The 20189-nt window shown below is 40.2% G+C and overlaps 1 protein-coding gene across 4 annotated transcripts in view; it reads left to right on the top strand.

Moving 5' to 3' along the window:
- The window catches only part of LOC134349647 (high affinity cationic amino acid transporter 1-like), an 85867-nt gene that overhangs the window by 49173 nt on the left and 16505 nt on the right, over positions 1-20189 (top strand). For 3 of the 4 annotated variants that reach the window (XM_063054264.1, XM_063054263.1, XM_063054266.1), the window contains exons 6-11: positions 1240-1462; positions 5457-5596; positions 7582-7684; positions 8172-8386; positions 18664-18830; positions 18922-19030. In XM_063054264.1, the coding sequence (XP_062910334.1) occupies positions 1240-1462; positions 5457-5596; positions 7582-7684; positions 8172-8386; positions 18664-18830; positions 18922-19030 (957 nt within the window). Of the gene's footprint in view, positions 1-1239; positions 1463-5456; positions 5597-6084; positions 6222-7581; positions 7685-8171; positions 8387-18663; positions 18831-18921; positions 19031-20189 lie in introns of all 4 variants that reach the window. The other variant, XM_063054267.1, reaches the window with a different exon arrangement.

Genomic DNA, 20189 nt, shown 5'->3' with positions numbered 1-20189 from the left:
TGCCTGCTTAAGAGTCTCTTAAATAACCCTAATGTATCTGGCCCTCCTCCCAACACCCCGGCAGCATGTTCCATGCACTCACCTGTCTGTGTGAAAAAATAAACTTGCCTCTGACACCTTCTCTATACTTGCCTCCAATCTCTTTGGAGCAAATTATGCCCCCTTAGTTATTTCCATCCTATGGAAAACGTCTCTGGCTGTCCACTCAATCTTTGCCTGTGATCATCTTGTACACCTTTATCCACTCACTTTGTTGTGTTCTTTCAAATTCCAAAACATTTGTTCTTAAAAACCAACCTTAAGCCTTTCCCAGTTAGCCTCTTATTTCTTTCTGGCATGTTATTATAGAATCACGTAGCACAATATCAGCCCAGTTGATCCATGCCAACCAAGATGTCCATTCCAAGCGTGTCCTATTTGCCTGCATTTGGCCCATATCCTTCTAACCCTTCCCTACCCATGTACCTGTCCAACCCTATGTTAAAAGTGCTTATGGTATGTGTCACAAACACTTCCTCTGACAGCCCATACCACCTGGTGTGTTTATTTGGAACAAAAATGCTGCCCCTGGAGTTAATAATAAATGGTTCCTCTCTCATCTTTAGCTTGTGCCTTCTACTCCAATGTTCATGGAGTACCTTGCTCATCTCCTGTGGCTCCATACCTGAATTTTCAATTCGGTTTATTGTCTTACCAGTTACTCTATTTCCCTTAAACTCTTTAGATTCTCCTCTTTTTTTTCTGACAAAGCTATCATCTTAAGATTTGGATCTATGAAACTTTACTTCAGCAATTGCTTCAATAATTTTTCAGTTTCTTAAATTAATCAATGATACGCACATCTTTTGAGAACATGGAAACACAAGAAACTGCAGGTGCCTCACCCTGAAATGTTGACTCCGTGGATCAGGGGTGGCAAACATTTTTGTAAGTGTGTGTCCAAATTGACGATCTTAGTTATCTATTAAAAAAAAATCTTTCGCATCCCGTGGTAATTGTGAGCTGAGATTATCATTGATTAATAAATTAGTTATAAAAATTATGGATTTCTTAAGGGAAAAAAGTATGAGCCCTGTTGCTTATTTATTTGTATTAATAAAAGTATAACAGATTGAAATAATGAAGTATTTTAGAAAGACTGTTCAGAAATTAAGGTAGCACTTTTTGTAAGAGACATTGCACAGAAATAATATTCCAAGATATTATGAATCTCATTTCTCCCTTCACTTTTTATTTTAGGTGAGGAAGTAAAAAATCCCCAGCGAGCCATTCCTTTCGGAATTGTTGCTTCCCTTCTGATCTGCTTTGTTGCTTATTTTGGAGTGTCGGCTGCCCTTACTTTGATGATGCCTTATTACTTACTGGACAAGAACAGCCCATTGCCAGTTGCTTTCAAATATGTGGGATGGGATGGGGCAAAGTACGCTGTCGCAGTTGGCTCACTCTGTGCTCTCTCCACCAGGTATTTGTACAATCTTGTTTTCTAAACCGGTCATTTCTTGCGTGGATGCAAAAGGATACAGATGTTTTCTTTTTAGAAATATTGACATTTAGTCTGCATGAATAACTTAAGTAATCATTGTGGGCATGGACAATTCACAAAGAAACAGCTGGGTAATTTGTACTTGACTCTTGAGTTCACTGTCACTCATTTGCTTTGTTACAGATTGGACTTTCTCTATTTAAACAAATGTTCACGTGGTTAAAAGACTTTGAAACCCAGTTGAACCATTTGGCCAAGTTGGCAATGCATTTGTAATTTAGTTTCTTTTTTTGTGTTTAGGACATCGAGTATAATTGTATTTTTAGTACGTGTTCTTGTATGTTTGGAGTTACCCAAGTGACAGAGAATTGACAAGTACAAATTGCAGTCAAGTTCTTAAGTTTGGGCTTTTTTTCAGCACAGTGCTCGTATGAAATGTTGCGACTTGCCGTTGAAGGTAAATTTTGCAGCTTCCTTCTGAAGATCTGTTGCATAGAGCTTTGTAGCGGTTGAGTGCGCATCAGGAATTAAAACACGGGTCTCAGTGTGTTTGACATGCTGCACGTTGTTGGGTGCTTCTATGAACGGAGACAATTTCTCTCTCCTCTCATAATGAGTCTGCAGGTAATTGGGCAGTAGTAAATACCAAGAGTTACCTACTGCATGTCTTCCCTACTATACCTGTATTCATTTGTGTAGGATATTTGTAGTCATAGATAGGTGGCATCGATTGACAGTGCAGTCATCTTTGCCTTTCTGTTGAGCAGTTGCTCAGCATGGCAGATCTGTAACAGACCACGACTTACTACACAGCTAGGCCTGGACTTTCAGCATTCGGCTTATAGTGCTTAGTAAACTCTTGTGTAAGATTATGCTGATTCATTGTGTAACATAAGCCCTTGCTATATATATTTCAGAATCAGGTTTAATATCATTGGCATATGTCGTGAATTTTTTTTTTCATTTTGCAGTAGCACTACATTGCAATATACAATAATAAAACTATAAATTACATGAAATATATATATTTTAAAAATCTAATTAATTAATTAGTACAAAAAGAGAGGGAAAAATACTGAGGTAGTGTTCATGGGTTCATTGTCCATTCAGAAATCTGATAGTGGAGGGGTAAAAGCTGTTCTTGAAACATTGAGTGTGCGTCTTCAGGCTTTTGTACCTCCTCCTTGATGGCAGCAGTGAGAAGGTGGCATGTCCTACGTGACGGGCATCCCTAATGAAGGATGCTGCCCTTTTGAGGTATCACCTTTTGAAAGTGTCCTGGATGCAACTTGTATTAAAAAAATTAACTATACTTATAGTTCTTTATTATTATATACTGCAATGTACTGCATTCAGAAAGTCCATTTCAAATCTTGCAGCACCACAACATGGAAAGTGACCTTTAGTTCGGAATAATGTGTCTTTAGTCTCAGTGATTCTAATACCACAGCCCCACAATCCCTATCCCTAACTCACTCTTGTATCAGATTTCAGGTACTTGCAGTTTTTTTCCCTATATAATCCTTTATAAAAACAAATGCTAGAAAAGATTATCAGGTCAGGTGGTGTTTGTGGAAAGAGAAAGTTTTTAAAAAAATCTGTCTGTAAACAAGTGGGTGTAGTTTACTTTAAGTATGTTGCGGAAAATCTGTCCTTGCTCCATGTACAAAATCAAGGCCATCAGAGTGACATCAAGGGACTAGAGCACGAAACATTTGACTCTCTCCACAGCTGCAGACCGGCCTGTTTTTGTTCTTTCTTTGCAAATTATCAGTATCTGCAATTTTCTTTCCCCTTTAAATCGATTTTTCTTGAATGAGAAACTTGCCGAGTATAAATTTCTGGACTGACTTTGCAGGGTAGTCCTGCAGGGTGTGCTACTGAAGTGAGTCTTCTGGCCCCTCTCCTGCATCTTTAGTAGTAGAGCAGGGAAAATATCCCTGGTCTCCTGTCTGATGTCCAGTTTTATCCCCCAACTGATATGTGTGGTTATATATTCATTAACACCTCGCTGTTTTTTTTTACAATTTACTACAATGCTATGCTTGAAGTTGTTGAAAAGCCACTGTTTTCAATTATAGATTGAACTATTCTCAAATGTTGCTATCGTCTTTTCTGTAATTACTCACTCTAACTCTGGCATGGGCTCAATTTCCTATGCATAGAAGATTCATTTGCGTTTCCCTCGCACTTGCAGATTTCATCTTCTGCCTTCCAATTTATACCTCTAGAAGTGGTCAGTGCTTATCCAATCTGTCACATCTTCTTAGTTTTAAATAACCAGTGTCGTGTCATCTTGAAATTCTGGTCTAGTGTAGACAGCTCTCCTCAGTGCATAGCTTCCTGGAAAATCCGTACCCTGTTTTGGAACAGTATGATTCCTGTATGATTATGGAGGGATAGTGCAAGAAAAAATGTGCTGCTTATTCTGTACGTGATCGGTCTAGAGTCACAGATGGACTGCAGGATTGAATATCAGTGTGTCAGTCTTGTTTTAAACTGCAGCCTGAATGGAAGCGTAGTTTAATATGGCCCTCGTGAAAGGTGAAAAAGCAGCTTTAAAGTCTCAACTCTGTTTTAAGATTTGTAGCAGCAAGCAAATGATGCACCCCCCCCCCCAGTGTGGCCTGGACACAGTGTGGACAATGGTGACCCCAATGTGGCCTGGACACAGTGTGGACAATGGTGCCCCCAGTGTGGCCTGGGCACAGTGTGGACAATGGTGACCCCAATGTGGCCTGGGCACAGTGTGGACAGTGGTGACCCCAATGTGGCCTGGGCACAGTGTGGACAATGGTGACCCCAGTGTGGACAAAGGTGACCCCAGTGTGGTCTGGGCATAGTGTGGACAATGGTGTCCTCAGTGTGGACAAAGGTGTCCTCAGTGCGGCCTGGGCACAGTGTGGACAGTGGTGACCCCAATGTGGCCTGGGCACAGTGTGGACAATGGTGACCCCAGTGTGGACAAAGGTGACCCCAGTGTGGTCTGGGCATAGTGTGGACAATGGTGACCACAGTGCGGCCTGGGTCAGTGTGGACAATGGTGACCCCAGTGCGGCCTGGGTCAGTGTGGACAGTGGTGACCCCAGTGCAGCCTAGGTCAGTGTGGACTGTGGTGACCCCAGTGTGGACAGTGGTGACCCCAGTGTTGCCTGGGCACAGTGTGGACAATGGTGACCCCAGTGTGGACAGTGGTGACCCCAGTGTGGCCCGGGCACAGTGTGGACAGTGGTGACCCCAGTGTGGCAGGAGTGCTGATATTTTTGTAACTTCAGCAATTCCTGTTCTGGGACTGAGATTGGGGCATATAACATATTGTTTCACTAAAAGGAGGAGGACCACTATTTATTGTCCGGGTTGTGACCATTGTAAATTGAATTATTTAAAATTTATGAGATTTAAAATTTAAAGCACATTCTTTTTCTGCTCAGTTTTGTTATCCAAATCTCTGAAACCTCTGCAGTACTGAGGTCCTGAGCTTTCATCAATTGCTGTACTCCAACATTTGTACAAAGCTCCTGAAGAGCAATCCATTCTTTATATGTAAAGTCTGTTTACAAGTTTGGTCACTTTTCTTTGGTACCGCGTAAGATGAAAGCTGTTACTATATTTGATCAGGTTTCCTATCACTGAGTAGCTTGTGGATGATTTATTTTCCACAAAGTGAAGAAATAATTTGTAGTTTCCTAAATGAGACACTTAACTTAGGGAAAATCAGTGTCTAGTTTCAGTGTAACAGTATGAAATAAAAGAGCACCCCCTAATTGCCGCTGTATGTTCATTTAAAGTACCAGAGCATTTCGTGCCGTCTGACCAGCAAGATGACAATTTTCAGCACATTTGAGAATATTTATTTTGAACTCAGTAATGTATTTTAACATTCCTGTGGCTGTTTCAGGGATGTTGTTTGTAATTATTTGCTTGGAAGTGATAACACAATACTAACATAGGGTGGACTGTGTTTCTCTGTTAGTCTTCTTGGCTCCATATTTCCAATGCCGCGTGTAATTTATGCAATGGCAGAGGATGGACTGCTGTTCAGGGTGTTGGCCCGAATCAACGACAGGACCAAAACGCCACTGATTGCCACAGTGGTGTCAGGGGTGGTAGCAGGTAAGGATTTATCACAAACACAAATGTCAGGGGAAGTGAACGTGTTGTGCCAAATGTGTGATTTCATGGTCTCTGGTTCAGTGGAACAGCTAGGAACATTTCCCCGTCATTGTGTACGTGGCTTCTCCCCCATCTCTCAGAGTCACTTGGCGAGTGAGTGAAGCATTTGTTCTCTAAGTTCTCCCTTAACTCACTGTGAAAAAATGTCTGCTTTGGTATTTCTTTACAGCTGTATCGGAGCAGTTGTCAGCATGCACACGTTCACATTTTTGCCACTTAGCCAGGGTGTCACACCCGTCATAAGTACATACTCTAATTTGGATTGCCTGGATATCAGTCTTAAAAGCTAATATTAGAATCATTGCAAAAACTGGAGAAATGTCAAGTGGTTCTATTCTATCGGAGTCCTGAAGCAATTTGGTATCCATGTGTTTACTTTCCCTGTAAATTCAAATCATACTCTCTCACAATCACCATCTCCCTTGCAGCTTATTAGGTTCAATGTTTCCTTTGCCACGGATCTTGTTTGCAATGGGGCGGGATGGTCTGCTCTTCAGATTTTTGTCGCATGTAAGTGAAAGAAAAGCCCCAATAGTTTCAACCATTGCAGCTGGGGTACTTTCTGGTAAGCATTGAATTAAGTTCCAAGTCTGGACTGCAGTGGATTTTTGAGTGAATAACATTGCATTGTGACTGCGTAACTAACCCATGTGAGTATGCAGATAAAGCTTATAACCAGAATTTGTGCATGATAGCTTTTGACTTTACTCATGTTAAAGATAAAAAATCCCTGTTGTATTTTCCCTTGAGATTAGCTTCATTGTAGGTAGACTTCTTTCATAGAAAGCAGAAAAGTCTGCCCTTTGATTTCACAGATACAGCCAGTGCCTTTAGCTGGTATCAGTAAGGACACTTACAATTGGTGAACCCTCCCTCCAGAATGGGTGGGAAAATCTAGTCTGGCAAGCTCGATTTCCCTTCAAGCAGTGATAGTTTAAAATATCAGGGATTCTTAATTTTTAAGTACTTGTTTGGGCTTTTGTTCTGACTGATTAACAGTTACTTTTATGTATGTTGATAGTAAGTATTTGTCCTTTGTTAAGTTTGCATATTGTAATCTTTTGTAGGTTGGTTATGCGTTGCTTATGGTTAGCTTTTGGGATCGGTGTTTATTTTTTTCCAATACACATGGATGTAGTGAATATTTTCCTCACAGTAGTAGTTGATGATTGAACCTGAATCTCTGTGGAAAATGTGACTTCATACTTTTCGTGAGATGTTAAATCTAGGTTGCAGTTGCTGCTTCAGTTGGATGTCACTTGTAAAAACTGCTGTCTGCTGAAGAGCAAGTGACTCATTTGACAGTAGGCCAATGTTCAACCAGTTCCATAACCAAAAATACCCTTGCTCTTTTTCAGATGGTGACATTGCATAATGTCTTTTTGGTTGATAAACTGAAAATAAAATTTAAAAAAGAATAATTATGCAAAAGCATGAGAAGTCTCAGTAAGACAGAATGCTTATATATAGACACAAGTATTCTTGCTACCATTTTTAGTAAGGCTGAATTCCTGCTGTGGTTGTTGAGTTCACATCTCCCAGTAGTATTTGGCATAAGAATTCATGATATAAATATTCAAACTACTGTTAAAATATAATTGCTACTTATTTAATGTTGTATGCTATAAACTCTTGATTATGAGAATCAAACATCCTTCATTTTGATCATATATAATGTCACTTGTTTGCCTGGTTTCCCAATTCAGAATTCCTAAAGGGCTTGTTTGTGGTGTGTCTAAGATGCAGGCAACTTACACAATTGCTATTACTCTTTGTGTAAACACAAAAGATAAAATTAACCTGCAGTGTGGTGGGGGGGGGGGGGGCTGCTTGTGATGTCCTAAAAACCATGGACTAATTCTGCTGTTTTGAGGTTATTGCTTTGTCTGCTGAAACTTTAGAATTGTATTACTCTTTTGCTGCAGCTATCATGGCGTTCTTGTTTGACCTCAAAGATCTTGTGGATTTGATGTCAATTGGAACCCTTCTTGCCTACTCTCTGGTGGCTGCTTGTGTCCTGGTGCTCAGGTAATTTAAAAGTCTTTCTCTTCAGGTCAAATGATCAGTTGTCTTTGGATCGATGCTCTCCTGTGCTGTCCTGAAAGTAAATTTGTACCCAAGTCTGAACATAATGCCACTCAACCTCTGGCCCTCTAAGTAATTGGTTACTTTACATGAGCAAGTCCACTACCTGAGACCTGAGGGCAGTGCTGTTTGGGTTGGGAGGAGGAGGGATGTGACAAGGTTACAGTCTGCTGATGCATCCAGGCGTGCATACTTTCTGTCGAGAGATTACAGTAAACCTTTTTTTCCTGCTTCCTGGAGATACTTAAAATCTGTGCATCACCTCGTTGCTATCCCAGCCGAAGGAATCTGGCCTGAAAGGAATGTTGACAGTCTTAATGCCAAGACAAATCAGTGTATTTTCTACAAATGCAACAGAGTAGACTCTTGTGTAAGAAGGTGGCTTAAAAAGAATTTTGAGCTAAATAACGTGACCGATTCCCCATTGCAGATACCAGCCGGACCAATTTTCTAACGCAACGTATCAAATGGCAAACACATCCGAGGATGCAGATATGACTGAATCAGCCAGCACAAGTGACTCGCAGGCAGATGTTTTATCAGGAAGTGATGAAGAATTCTCATTGAATGCATTGCTTTTTCCTGAAAATTCACTCCCTACGCAGCGATCAGGATCTATAGTTAATATTTGTGTGGGTTTAATTGGTAAGTTTATCATATTTTTCCTTCACTTAAAATTTGCCATTTTTATCTAGACCTTCATTAATTGCAGGGTCCTTTGCTGTATAAAGAGTTATACCTTTGGAACAGTCAAGGGTAGATTAGCTTACCCCAAAAAGCCTCTTTATTTCCCTTTGCCAAAAAGAGCTTGTCTGTAAACAACAATGATTTTCTTGGGATTGACGAAGGAAATCTGTCCTTGCTGCTTAAATACAGCCAGGGCCATCACATGAAATGTCTTTGGCTTGAAACATTAACTCCTTTTTCTGAAGATGCTTCTTAAACTGCTGAGTGTTTCCACTTTTCTTTGTATTTTTACTTCAAATTAGTGTCTGCAGTTTTGATTTCTGTAGTTGGCTGTGTTCAGTAACACTAAGTGACTGCCCAGTAACACTAAGGCAGTCATCATGCCCAATTTCAGTGCTCCAAAGCTAAGTTAATGTGGTCCAATATTTCCAGCAAGTGGTGGGTAGATAGTTCTTGATACATTCTTCCATTATTGAAAATCATCAAAAATGTACATAATTTAGTGCTGTTTTCCTCCTAAAATGCAAGCTCTTGTAGTTTGTACCCAAGTTTTCACCCTTCACACTAGATTCTGTATATTCTATCTACCTATCTACAGATGGAATTGAAGGATGTGTATTTCTTTTGTGGAAACTTGGAAGGGAAATTGTTGGAGAAGATTCTTAAGGGCAGAATTTTTTTGTATTAAGAAAACTGTGGACTTCCTGGGGATAGTCAGCATGGCTTGGTGTGGAGAGGTCTTGTTTTACAAATTTGATTGAGTTCTTTGCAGAAGTGACGAAGATGATTGAGGGTAGGACAATGGATGTTGTGTGCATAGACTTGAGCAGTTGACAAGTTCCCTCATAGTAGGCAGATCCAGAAGATTAAGGGACATGGGAGCCAGAGCTAGCAGATAAGTTGGATGCAAAATTGGTTTGGTCGCAAAAGATATAAGGCACAAATGGAGAGATGTTTTTTCTGACTGGAAGTCAATGACCAGTGGCATTGGATCAGTTCTTCGTCATATTGATTTGGATGAAAATGTAGGTGGTCTAAATAGCAATCTTGCAGATGACTTGACAGTTGGAGTTGTGGATAGAGAAGGCTTTTCAAAGGGTACAGCTGGATGTAAATCATTTGGAAATTTGGGCAGAGAAATCACAGATTGAGTATAATTGGAACAAGTGTGAAGTAATGCATTTTTGGTGGTCAAGTCAAAAAGAAGTTGTATAGCAACTGACAGGACCTTGGAGTGTCAGTGTACAGAGGGATCTTGTGCAAGACTATAGCTTCCTAAAAATGGCAACACAAGTGGGATAGGATGGTAAAGAAAGTATTTGGCCTGCTTTACTTCATAGCTCAGGACAGTGAGTATAAAACTTGGCAAGTCATGATGCAGCTGTTTTAAAATGTTGATTGGGCTGCTTTTGGAGTATTGTGTGTGTTTCCAGTTACTACATTGTAGGAAAGATGTTAAGGCTCTGCAGAGCGTGTAAAAGTGGTTCACTGGGATCTTTGCATGAACAGAGTGTATTAGCTAGCTACAAGGAGAAGTTGGGCAGACTTTGTTTTCGTTGGAGTGTTGGAGGCTGAGGGGTGACCTAATAGAAGTACACAAGATTCTTTTCTCAGGGTAGAAATGTCAAATACTGAAAGGTTGTTGGCTTAAGGTGAGGAGGAGAAACTTTAAAGGAGATTGGTGAGGCTGTTTTATTTTTGATACAGTGGTAGGTGTCTGGAATGCACTGCCATGTGAGATGGTAGAAGCAGATTGATAGCAATGTTTGAGGCATTTAGTCACATGGATATAGAACAGATGGATAAGTTTGGATGAGCATTGTGGTGGGGTTAGCTATGCGGGCTGAAGAGCCTGTTCCTGTATTGTATGGTTTTTGTAACTTCATTATTACAGATTGGCATAAGGGATAAAGTATCTCTGGAGCAGCTGTTTCAAAGAAAAATTTATTATCAGAGTACATATATATCACTGCATATAATTCTTTTTCCTGCAAGCATGCTCAGCAAATCTATAGAGCAGGAACTGTAAACAGGATCAATGAAAGAGCAAGAGCGTAGTAAACAACAAACTGTGCAAATGCAAATATAAATAGCAATGAATAACAGGAGCATGAAATAGAGAGTCATTAAAGTGAGATCATTTGTTGATGGGAACACCAGAAATAGAATGAGTGTTGTTGTGCGAGACCCCGAGGCACTTGTACCTTCTACCGGGTGGCAATAGTGAGAAAAGAGCATGGCCTGGGTGCTGAGGAGCTTTGATGATGCTTTTCTACAACAGTGTTTCACAATGTGTTACCTGAGATGTACTGAGCTGAATCCATTTTCCACTCCAAGGCATGGGTGTTCCCATACCAGGCTGTAATTTAAGGTATTTATGATACTTCTGAACACAGTATTCATTGTCCCTTCTCCCAAGAGTAAATGTCCTGTGGCATGGGCTCAAATTTACTTGAAGCTGCCAACTTCCAGTCAATCTATTCCTTTACTCTTCAGAAACAGTGTACGATATCTTTCATCCTCCACATCCAGCACAAAGTAGGTAGCTGCTTCCCCCCAAAGGCGATTTGACTTTGAAACAGTATTTGAAAATACGAGTCTGGAAACAATCATTTGTTTTACAGTTTATTCAATAAGAGAACAAAAGCTGTTATTCTCATAAGATTCTGTTGTGCAGAATTCTAAGCCGCTCTTCATTTACATTGTACCAGTTGTTTATTAGCTGTTGCTGTGCAGGAAGTGCTACCTGTGCGGACTGCAAGCTCTTAGCACCAGACTCATTCCAGGCAGGAAGTTCTTAATATTCAAATGTTTAACATGGAATACTACAGCACAGTACAGGCCCTTCGGCCCACAGTGTTGTGCCAACCCTCAAACGCTGCCTCCCATATAAGCCCCCACCTTAAATTCCTCCATATACCTGTCTAGTAGTCTCTTAAACTTCACTAGTGTATCTGCCTCCACCACTGACTCAGGCCGTGCATTCCACACACCAACCACTCTCTGAGTAAAAAACCTTCCTCTAATATCCCCCTTGAACTTCCCAGCCCTTACCTTAAAGCCATGTCCTCTTGTATTGAGCAGTGGTGCCCTGGGGAAGAGGCGCTGGCTATCCACTCTATCTGTTCCTCTTATTATCTTGTACACCTCTATCATGTCTCCTCTCATCCTCCTTCTCTCCAAAGAGCAAAGCCCTAGCTCCCTTAATCTAAGTGGCTTTGGGTTCATGTTTAGCTGATAAAATCATGCAATCCAGCACTCCTGGGAAAAATATGTTCTCAATGAATTGGTTGTGAAAAAGAGAAAAAAAAAAGTCTTGTACATATGTTAAGAAGGAAGCAGAAGAGGAAGAGAGCTGTTCTTAAGATATGCTGAAATTGGCTTTTAATTCTAGATTTAAAAAGGTTGGATATTCCTTATTGTCATTAATTTTTTGAGTTAACATTGGAGCCCAAGGATCGTGAGTAAATTTTGGAGCAGATAGTTTTGTGAGAAAGAAAGTCAACATTCATTTTGATTTTTTAAAATAAATGCTTACAGTTATTTAAGTCGGGAATTAGTTTAAGCAATTCAATTTTTAAAATGATTTAACTTCTTTAAGAAATGGCAATAAATTTTATGAAGTGATCAGAGGAGCTTTGATTTTTAAAAAAAATGAGTTTTGCAAGCTGTTTATAGTGGAGAAAGTAAAGGAAATGCAAAAAGGACAGTCCAGTTTACAGTTGAAGCTCTGAAAACCAAACTCTTGCTTTCACTTGATGTATTTTGCTTTGAAAATTGATTCTTGAAATTCATGCTTTCATGAAATTGACAGCACTGTGTGTACACCGCGTGTGTCAGTGAATAAGCAAAATGGAAATGCTGATCTGATTTTCATTGAAGGGACGTGTGTGTGAGTTCTGTGGTATAAAGTAGACTCTTTAATAACTGAAAATATGCTGAAATTTATAGGATACATTTGTAAACTATGATTTTATAAACATTACCCAAGAAAGGCAAATAGAGTCAGTGATTGTGAGGGGGAAACATAATATCTGAATACCAGTATGCAAGTCATCAAAAGTTTGTTTACAGATAAAGATAATAGGTTGTCATTATTTCAAGTAACATACAGAGGCCTATAGCTCTATCTTTGAAAGAGCTGGTCACATCCCCTTTTGAAGCACGTTTTTGATATCAATTTTCTGTTTTGTGGAAGGTTACTGGTTTTAGGGGAAGTCAAGTCAGGAAGACAGTTGTGAAATCTTTGATGAGAAGCTAGGAAAGCCTTTGTTTATTTTTAATGAAAATTAGATCAAGGAGTGAGTTACCAAGTTGTTCAAAGTGAATGTAAAATGGCGGTCAGTTGCTGCCACTCAATGGAATCGAGAACAGGGTGACACATCTACAAATTAGGACTTAATCTATTTTGTGGGAAATGTTTTGGGTGGCTCCAAAATGCTAATTTGTTAACTTTGAGAGGGACAAATGCTTGGGAATTAACAGTAAGACTGTAACAATAAGACACTAATTGTGATTTTTTTTAAACGAAGCTGTTATAGCTTCCAAAGTAGCAAACAATCTCCAACAGGATCCCACCACCTAGCACACCCTTCCCTCCCCTCCACACTTTCTGCTTTCTGCAGAGATCGCTCTACGCGACTCCCTCGTTCATTCGTCCCCCCCATCCCTTCCCACCGATCTCCCTCCTGGCACTTATCCGTGTAAGCGGAACAAGTGCTACACATGCCCTTACACTTCCTCCCTCACCACCATTCAGGGCCCCTGACAGTCCTTCCAGGTGAGGCGACACTTCACCTGTGAGTCTGCTGGGGTGATATACTGTATCCGGTGCTCCCGGTGTGGCCTTCTGTATATTGGTGAGACCCGATGCAGATTGGGAGACCATTTCGCTGAACACCTACACTCTGTCCGCCAGGGAAAGCAGGATCTCCCAGTGGCCACATATTTTAATTCCATGTCCCATTCCCATTCCGATATGTCAATCCATGGCCTCCTCTACTGTTGAGATGAAGCCACACTCAGGTTGGAGGAACAACACCTTATATTCCGTCTGGGTAGCCTCCAACCTGATGGCATGGACATTGATTTCTCTAACTTCAGTCAACACCCCTCCTCCCCTTCCTACCCCATCCCTAATTTATTATTTATTATTATTATTTTTTTCTCTCTTTCCTTCTCACAATAACTCCTTGCCTGTTCTCCATCTTCCACTGGTGCTCCCCTCCCCCTTTCTTTCTTACAAGGCCTTCCGTCCCATGATCCTCTCCCTTTTCCAGCCTTGTATCCTTTTGCCAATCAACTTTCCAGCTCTTGGCTCCATCCCTCCCCCTCCTGTCTTCACCTATCATTTCGGATCTCCCCCTCCCCCCTACTTTAAAATCTGTTACTATCTCTTCTTTCCGTTAGTCCTGACGAAGGGTCTGGACCCGAAATGTTGACTGTACTTCTTCCTACAGATGCTGCCTGGCCTGCTGCGTTCCACCAGTATTTTGTGTGTGTGGCTTGAATTTCCAGCGTCTGCAGATTTTCCCGTGTTTACATTTTTAAAACCTCTTGCCTGCCAAATCAGGAAAGAAGACTTGCACAAGTTTTCTGCGAACAACTTCACAGAAGGAATAACATGTTGGATCCAACTGTTTAATTGTCATTTTCTTTGCAGTTTAATAATGAATTATCTGCTGGTATTTTATATAATTATTTTATATACAAATAACTACTTACCATGATTCCTAGTGGCTTTAGTGTGCATAACAGTTTAATAACTGTTATTAAATTTAATCTGGTTATATGAAGTATAATTCGGGAAGCTTCTTAGCTTCTTTGTTCTTCATTAAGTGAATAAGTGTTTTTAAATTGGTTAATTTTTACTGCAGTATTGAATGAGTATTTTCTAATTGGGTTATTATCTGAATTTGAATGGAATTTTTCTTATCTTTGCGTATAAAAGTAGCTGTTTTATGCTGGGCGATGTCTTTAGTTTCTCTCTTCTTCAAGTGCAAAACCAGGAGAGTGTGGACTAAATATGCAAGCTGGTAGAGGGTCAGTTATTAAATACGCAGAAGCAATGGAGCACAGATAAAAAGATAATACATTCATATGAGCCAGTGGAGTGCGTGAGAGAACTTTCAAATAGGTGCAAGCTAGCAGAGCCTGGGAAAATAATTAAATTCGGGTTGCAGGCCAACCTGTTAAAATTTCTGGCTGAAAACTATTAAAATTTTGAGATTGTCAAATTAATAAAAAGTACATACCAATTAAGGTTGAATCATAGCAATGGCAAAGTCGTGAAACTTCCCTAAGTGAAGCATTTAAGTTTGATAAAATTATTGGAAAGAATCCCAATGAAATAAATCAGTGTTGAATCTAATAAAACCTGGCTCCTAGATGATATTGTGCAAGTATGTGATAAGAGACGGAAAATACCTGCTGCTGATACGGTGATACGACCGAATGGTCAGTTTTATCAAATGTGTGAGCAATTGAAAGAGTTAACGAAAGGAGGTATAGTCTTTTACTAATCGAAAGAAATGGAAAACTTGCGATAAACTTCAAAAACAGCATGGTAGAGACAGTAAAAGTCTAAAGAGTAAATCTTTGCATTAAGCGAATGAGCGAAAGAACAAGACAATGTGCATTGTGTGGAGTTTCAAAGCAAACTGAAAGAAGTGGAAAGTGCAGCTGTGCCTTCAGGTAGGCAGTCCTGCTAGTGACTCTACTGCTGGCGCTCTACCCAGGGCAACACCTGCTTCTGTAGCTCTGCCTGAAGAATTACAGCCCACGTCGGGCAGACTTGGGAACAAGGACACCACCTGAACTCCAAGGAATTACAGGATGGACGTGACATGAACTCTACAGCGGCCCCTTGCGACTCAAGTGAGAACGGTAGTGATGAAACAATAGAAAAGTTATGTCAGTGCTTGCTCCAATAGTGAAGACACACAGGAGTGGATATGAAACCATTGCTAGTCACTGTATTGACAGACTAGTGGCAGATCCATCAACTATTCATCAATCACTCAGCAATCTACTGAAGGAATAAGTGCTGAGACCATAACTCTTAGTGAACAACTGGAAGCATTTCAAACTTTAAAGGTGACATTGTGTCCTGCACCTGCTGATGATCCCTGATACAGTTAAATCATTTACCTTGTATGTCAATGAGAAACACATGATGGCAGTTTTAATTCAAGAACTTGGAGACAGACAAAATCCTGCTGGTTATTACTGAACGAAAGATCTGATTCTGTACTCTGATGGTTCCTCAGTGACTGAGGCAGGAATTCGAATGGCGATTTCTGAAACTGAAGTACTGGCGTCAAGGGAGAAGTAAAAGCTTTGAGTGAAGCCCGTGCATTGGTAGAGGGAAGATCAACTAATATCTACACTGATTCTCCATGTGCTTTTGGAGTTGTTCATGACTTTGGAAACTTGTGGAGACAGAGAGGATTTCTAATGGCCATACGAAATCCAATGAGGAACGGCCAACTAATACAAGAACTTAAGGATGCCATACAACTGCCATCAGTATTAAAATGTAAAAGCTACTCCAAAATTACTGCAGTGGAAAGCTGTGGAAGTACATTCGTGGATGAAATTGTAAGAAAGGCAGTATGGGAAGGAATAAAGGGAGCATCAAGAACATCTGCAGTGAACCCTACAGCTGGAACTATAAAAACAAAAGTTAAACTGTGTATCGCAGATGAACATACAAGATATCCGAGAGATGCCCCAGATAGGAAAAGTGGTTCTGGATGGAGAATGGTGAGAGGTTAAACAATGATGGTGCATGGAGATTTGGCACTGTACATAGACTAGTAGCTCCAACTGAGCTGCTTCCTTTATCTGGCACAGCAACTACACTCCCCGGGACACATTGGAATGCAAAAGATGATGGACAGATTATCCCAGTGGTGATGGAATCCAAAGTTCAAGGCCCAAGCTTGACAAATCTTTGAAAGATGCGTGACATGCTAGAAAACAAATTGTGGAGCAGTGGAAAAGCTATCAGACTTGAGTGCTCCTACCCCACCAGGTCCATTTAGTACATTTACAAAGTGCAAAGGATACTCAGAAGTAGTGGTGATAGTATACAAGTTTTCAAGATGGGTGAAAGCTTTCCAGCAAGGATAGTCACTGCCATACACACACAGCAAAAACTCTGATCAAGGACTATATGTCACATTGTTTCTGACCAAGGAACATATTTCACTGAGAGTATTTGTCAGGAATTATGTTGACTGATGAACATTGAACTGTCTTTTCATTGTCCACATCACCCAGAGTCATCAGGACAGGTCAAATGGAATCATCAAACAACGATTGACTAAGTATGAAGAGGAAGGTGTATCATGACCTACGGCTCTTCCTATGGTCTTGTAGCATTGGAGCAACCTCAAATAAAACAGCTGAACTAAGTCCATTCGAGGTGGTAACAGGATGTCCTATGTCTCTGCCAGACGTCTGCGATCTCAGGGAAGCTAATATACACATTATGGCAGACTGTTTGGTTAAACATTGTGTGAAATTAACCCAAGCTGTACAGTCTGGGTTTCAGCCATTTCGAGTGATCCAGCAGAAGGAGGGCACACCCTGATTCCTGGCAAGTGGGTCCTGATTAAGAAACCACTGTGAGCTGATGGGAAGGTCCTTATCAAGTGCTGTTAACTACCAACGAGCTAAAGTGGTATCTGACGAGGGCAGTAAGTACTGTGGTTATTGTGCTAGTAACATCTTAGCTACAGTACCTACATTGTTGGGCTACAGTGAACAAATCACTAACCAGCCAGAAGACTTGGAGCAAAGTTGACAACTACTGGACATTATGAAGTTTATTTTAATATCTGTTGTTAGGTTTTTGCCAATTGTCCTAATTCATTTTGTGCCAGTTTGAGATGACTAATAATGTATACTTGTATTATTGACGATCAGAAAATTATTACAGTCCAACAAAGTAATAAGAGATGGTCTATGTTCATGGAATATGTACCTATACTTTATGTGTGGAAATGGAGCCTACTCCTCCCTTCCAAGTTCTTGTTATTTAGGTTATGTCTTTCCTGCCATGAAACATATACATACACCTTTACTTCCAGATTCTAGAAGTAAACAAGACGTTTCAAAAGGAGATCATTTTGCATCAATTTCATTCCCATTTTATGATGTTGGAGGGAGTATAAGAGAGATTTAAAATATTGCTGCAGTCTTAAAAAGGGTGAGCAGTGACACTGCAGAAGCCTTGGGAAAGGCAACAACAGAAATGATTGCCATGTGTTAGATGCCTCTTCAAAACTGTGTGGCATTAGATCTTAGCTGTTGGAAATGTGCATTTATAGGCAAGGAGCTTGTACATACACTCCTGATGACTCTGAAGGCATAACTGATGTGGCTGATCATAATATTTGTAAGGAAACAGCTGAAGTACATCAATCTGATGGATGGGATTTCTTTGATTTGATTCATTCAAGTCACAGAGGCTGGGGTTACTCAATATCATGAGTCATAATATTCATACTAATGTGTCTCTTCACAATTTACATCTTTTTTACTTGTCTAAAGACAATCATTAATAAAATAGTTAGAATTCACACGTGTGCCTAGTAATCTGCCTAATAATGACATAATCTTATGACTATACTTCGAAGAATATATATTCTCTTTGATACTTCATAACCTAAGTAATTTTTTGATTACTTCAGATGTGACATACTAGTTTTTTCTGCCTTTGAATGATTCTAAACATGAATCAAAGGGGGGATTGATGTATCTGATTGTTTAATTGTCATCTTTTTAGTTTAACAGTTATCTGCTTGTATTTTATATAATTTTGCATACAAGTAACTGTTCACTATAATTCCTAGTGGCTGTAATATGCATGGCAGTTTACTAAACCTCTAGTGGGCATACAAAGTATAATTTCTTCATTAAATTAATAGATGTTTTCTCATTGGTTAATTTTTACTCTGGTATGAAATGAATATTTTCTGATTGATTTATTGTTATCTGTGGATGTAAATGAAACATTTCTCATCTTTGGGTATAAAAGTAGCTGTACCGAGCGCCACCTTGGGTTTCCTCTTTTCTTCAGGGAGTAGATCTCTGGTACTGTTCCGTCAACCTTCAATAAAAGGAGTGTGAGGCAGTAGGTTTTATGCCTCTTTAATGACTTCTAAAATAATCTTGGACTTAAACCCCAAAATCCATCACACAATAATACTCAGTGTTTTCTGTTACAGGGTTGTTCATCCTGATATTTTGCTTGTTGACTGTTTATACAAAAGATGCTTTGTTGGAGAGGAAATCCTGGTCCATATGCTTGTTGCTTGCAGTGATTCTGCTCTGCGTGTTTTTCACTGCCATAATTTGGAGACAACCTGAAAGTAAAGCAGTACTCTCATTTAAGGTGAGCTTCCTGATTTTCTTCTGTTACAGCTTTGAGTCACATGACTGACTTCTCTGAATTAACTTTGTGTGTATTTCATTGGGATCTTCAGGTTCCTCTGTTGCCCTGTTTACCTGTTGTGAGCATTCTTGTGAACGTGTACCTAATGATGCAGCTGGACAGGGGCACTTGGATACGCTTTGCTATCTGGATGGTAATAGGTGAGGAAGAAAAGATTTGTACCTTTAGATTGCTTTTCTCACTATTTTGCAGATAACCCTTGTGCTATTGAGAGGTGGTGGTTGCATTCATATAAAATGGTCTGTTGACGTGATTCTCCTTATATGAAGTCATGTCATCTGTGCATGCATCAGGAAATGTGAGTTGGGGGCAAGTTTTTTTTTCTCTGGTTCAATGGCAGAGTATTCCATATTTCAAAAATTTTGATAGTAATTAGTGAATTCTATAAGGGCAAATTTTTGTTATCAAATGGGGTCACCTATGTAAACAATTAAATATTTTGTGAAGTTTCTTCATTTTGTTTTGTGGTTATGTCAGGAAGAAGACAGGAAAATGAGAAGTTGCTCTTGCTTTGGTAACATTGATTGAGGGATAAACATTTGTTCAGCCACTAGCCTTGCTTTTCTTTAAGGAGTGCATTTGGATCAGTTGTGTCCACCTAACTAAGTTAAAGTCACACCCAATCACTTGCATGAACAGATTCCAATGCCAAAATGTTTTGCACTTGCACCCTCAGCAGGGCGGGGGCTACACTGATTGTCAAAAGCTCTGCAGCACTGAGCCATTTATGGGTCTGCAAGTGGGTTAAAGTTGTTGCCCACCAACTCGGTGATGGGAGGTATGGGCACGAAGCGTCCTGATGAAGGGTCTCGGCCTGAAACATCCACTCTATTCCTTTCAGTACATGCTGATTGACCTGCTGAGTTCCTCCAGCATTTTGTTTGTGTTACTCTGGAGTTCAGGCATCTGCAGAATCTCTTGTGTTAAGCCTTGCCCACATTGACTTTGCCTCTGGTAGGCCTGAGTTTGCCCCACATATTTCATTCTGCATATTCGCCAATTGTCCTGCTCCACCTTGCCATGGTAGACAGGGTTACGGATTCCCTCTGCAGCAGCAGTTCAGAGGCAGGGTGACTAGCAGTGAGCTCCTCGCCTGCTTCAATGCACAAGTCAGGAGCGTGTCAGAATACTCTCCATTTCCTTGAATGAGTTCAGCTCCAACATCACACAGCATGCTCTGCCACCTCCAGGACAGAGCAGCCTGTTTAATTGATGGCCATTTCCTAGGGTTTTATTCTATTTCTGCATAAATATGACCTAAAATATGATCAGATCTTCACGCAAGTCCTAAAGCTAGAT

This window comes from Mobula hypostoma, chromosome 7, assembly GCF_963921235.1.
Source record: "Mobula hypostoma chromosome 7, sMobHyp1.1, whole genome shotgun sequence".
Taxonomy (NCBI): Eukaryota; Metazoa; Chordata; class Chondrichthyes; order Myliobatiformes; family Myliobatidae; genus Mobula; species Mobula hypostoma.
The sequence above is the reverse complement of the archived record's forward strand: the minus strand, read 5'-3'. Positions and strand labels throughout refer to the sequence as shown.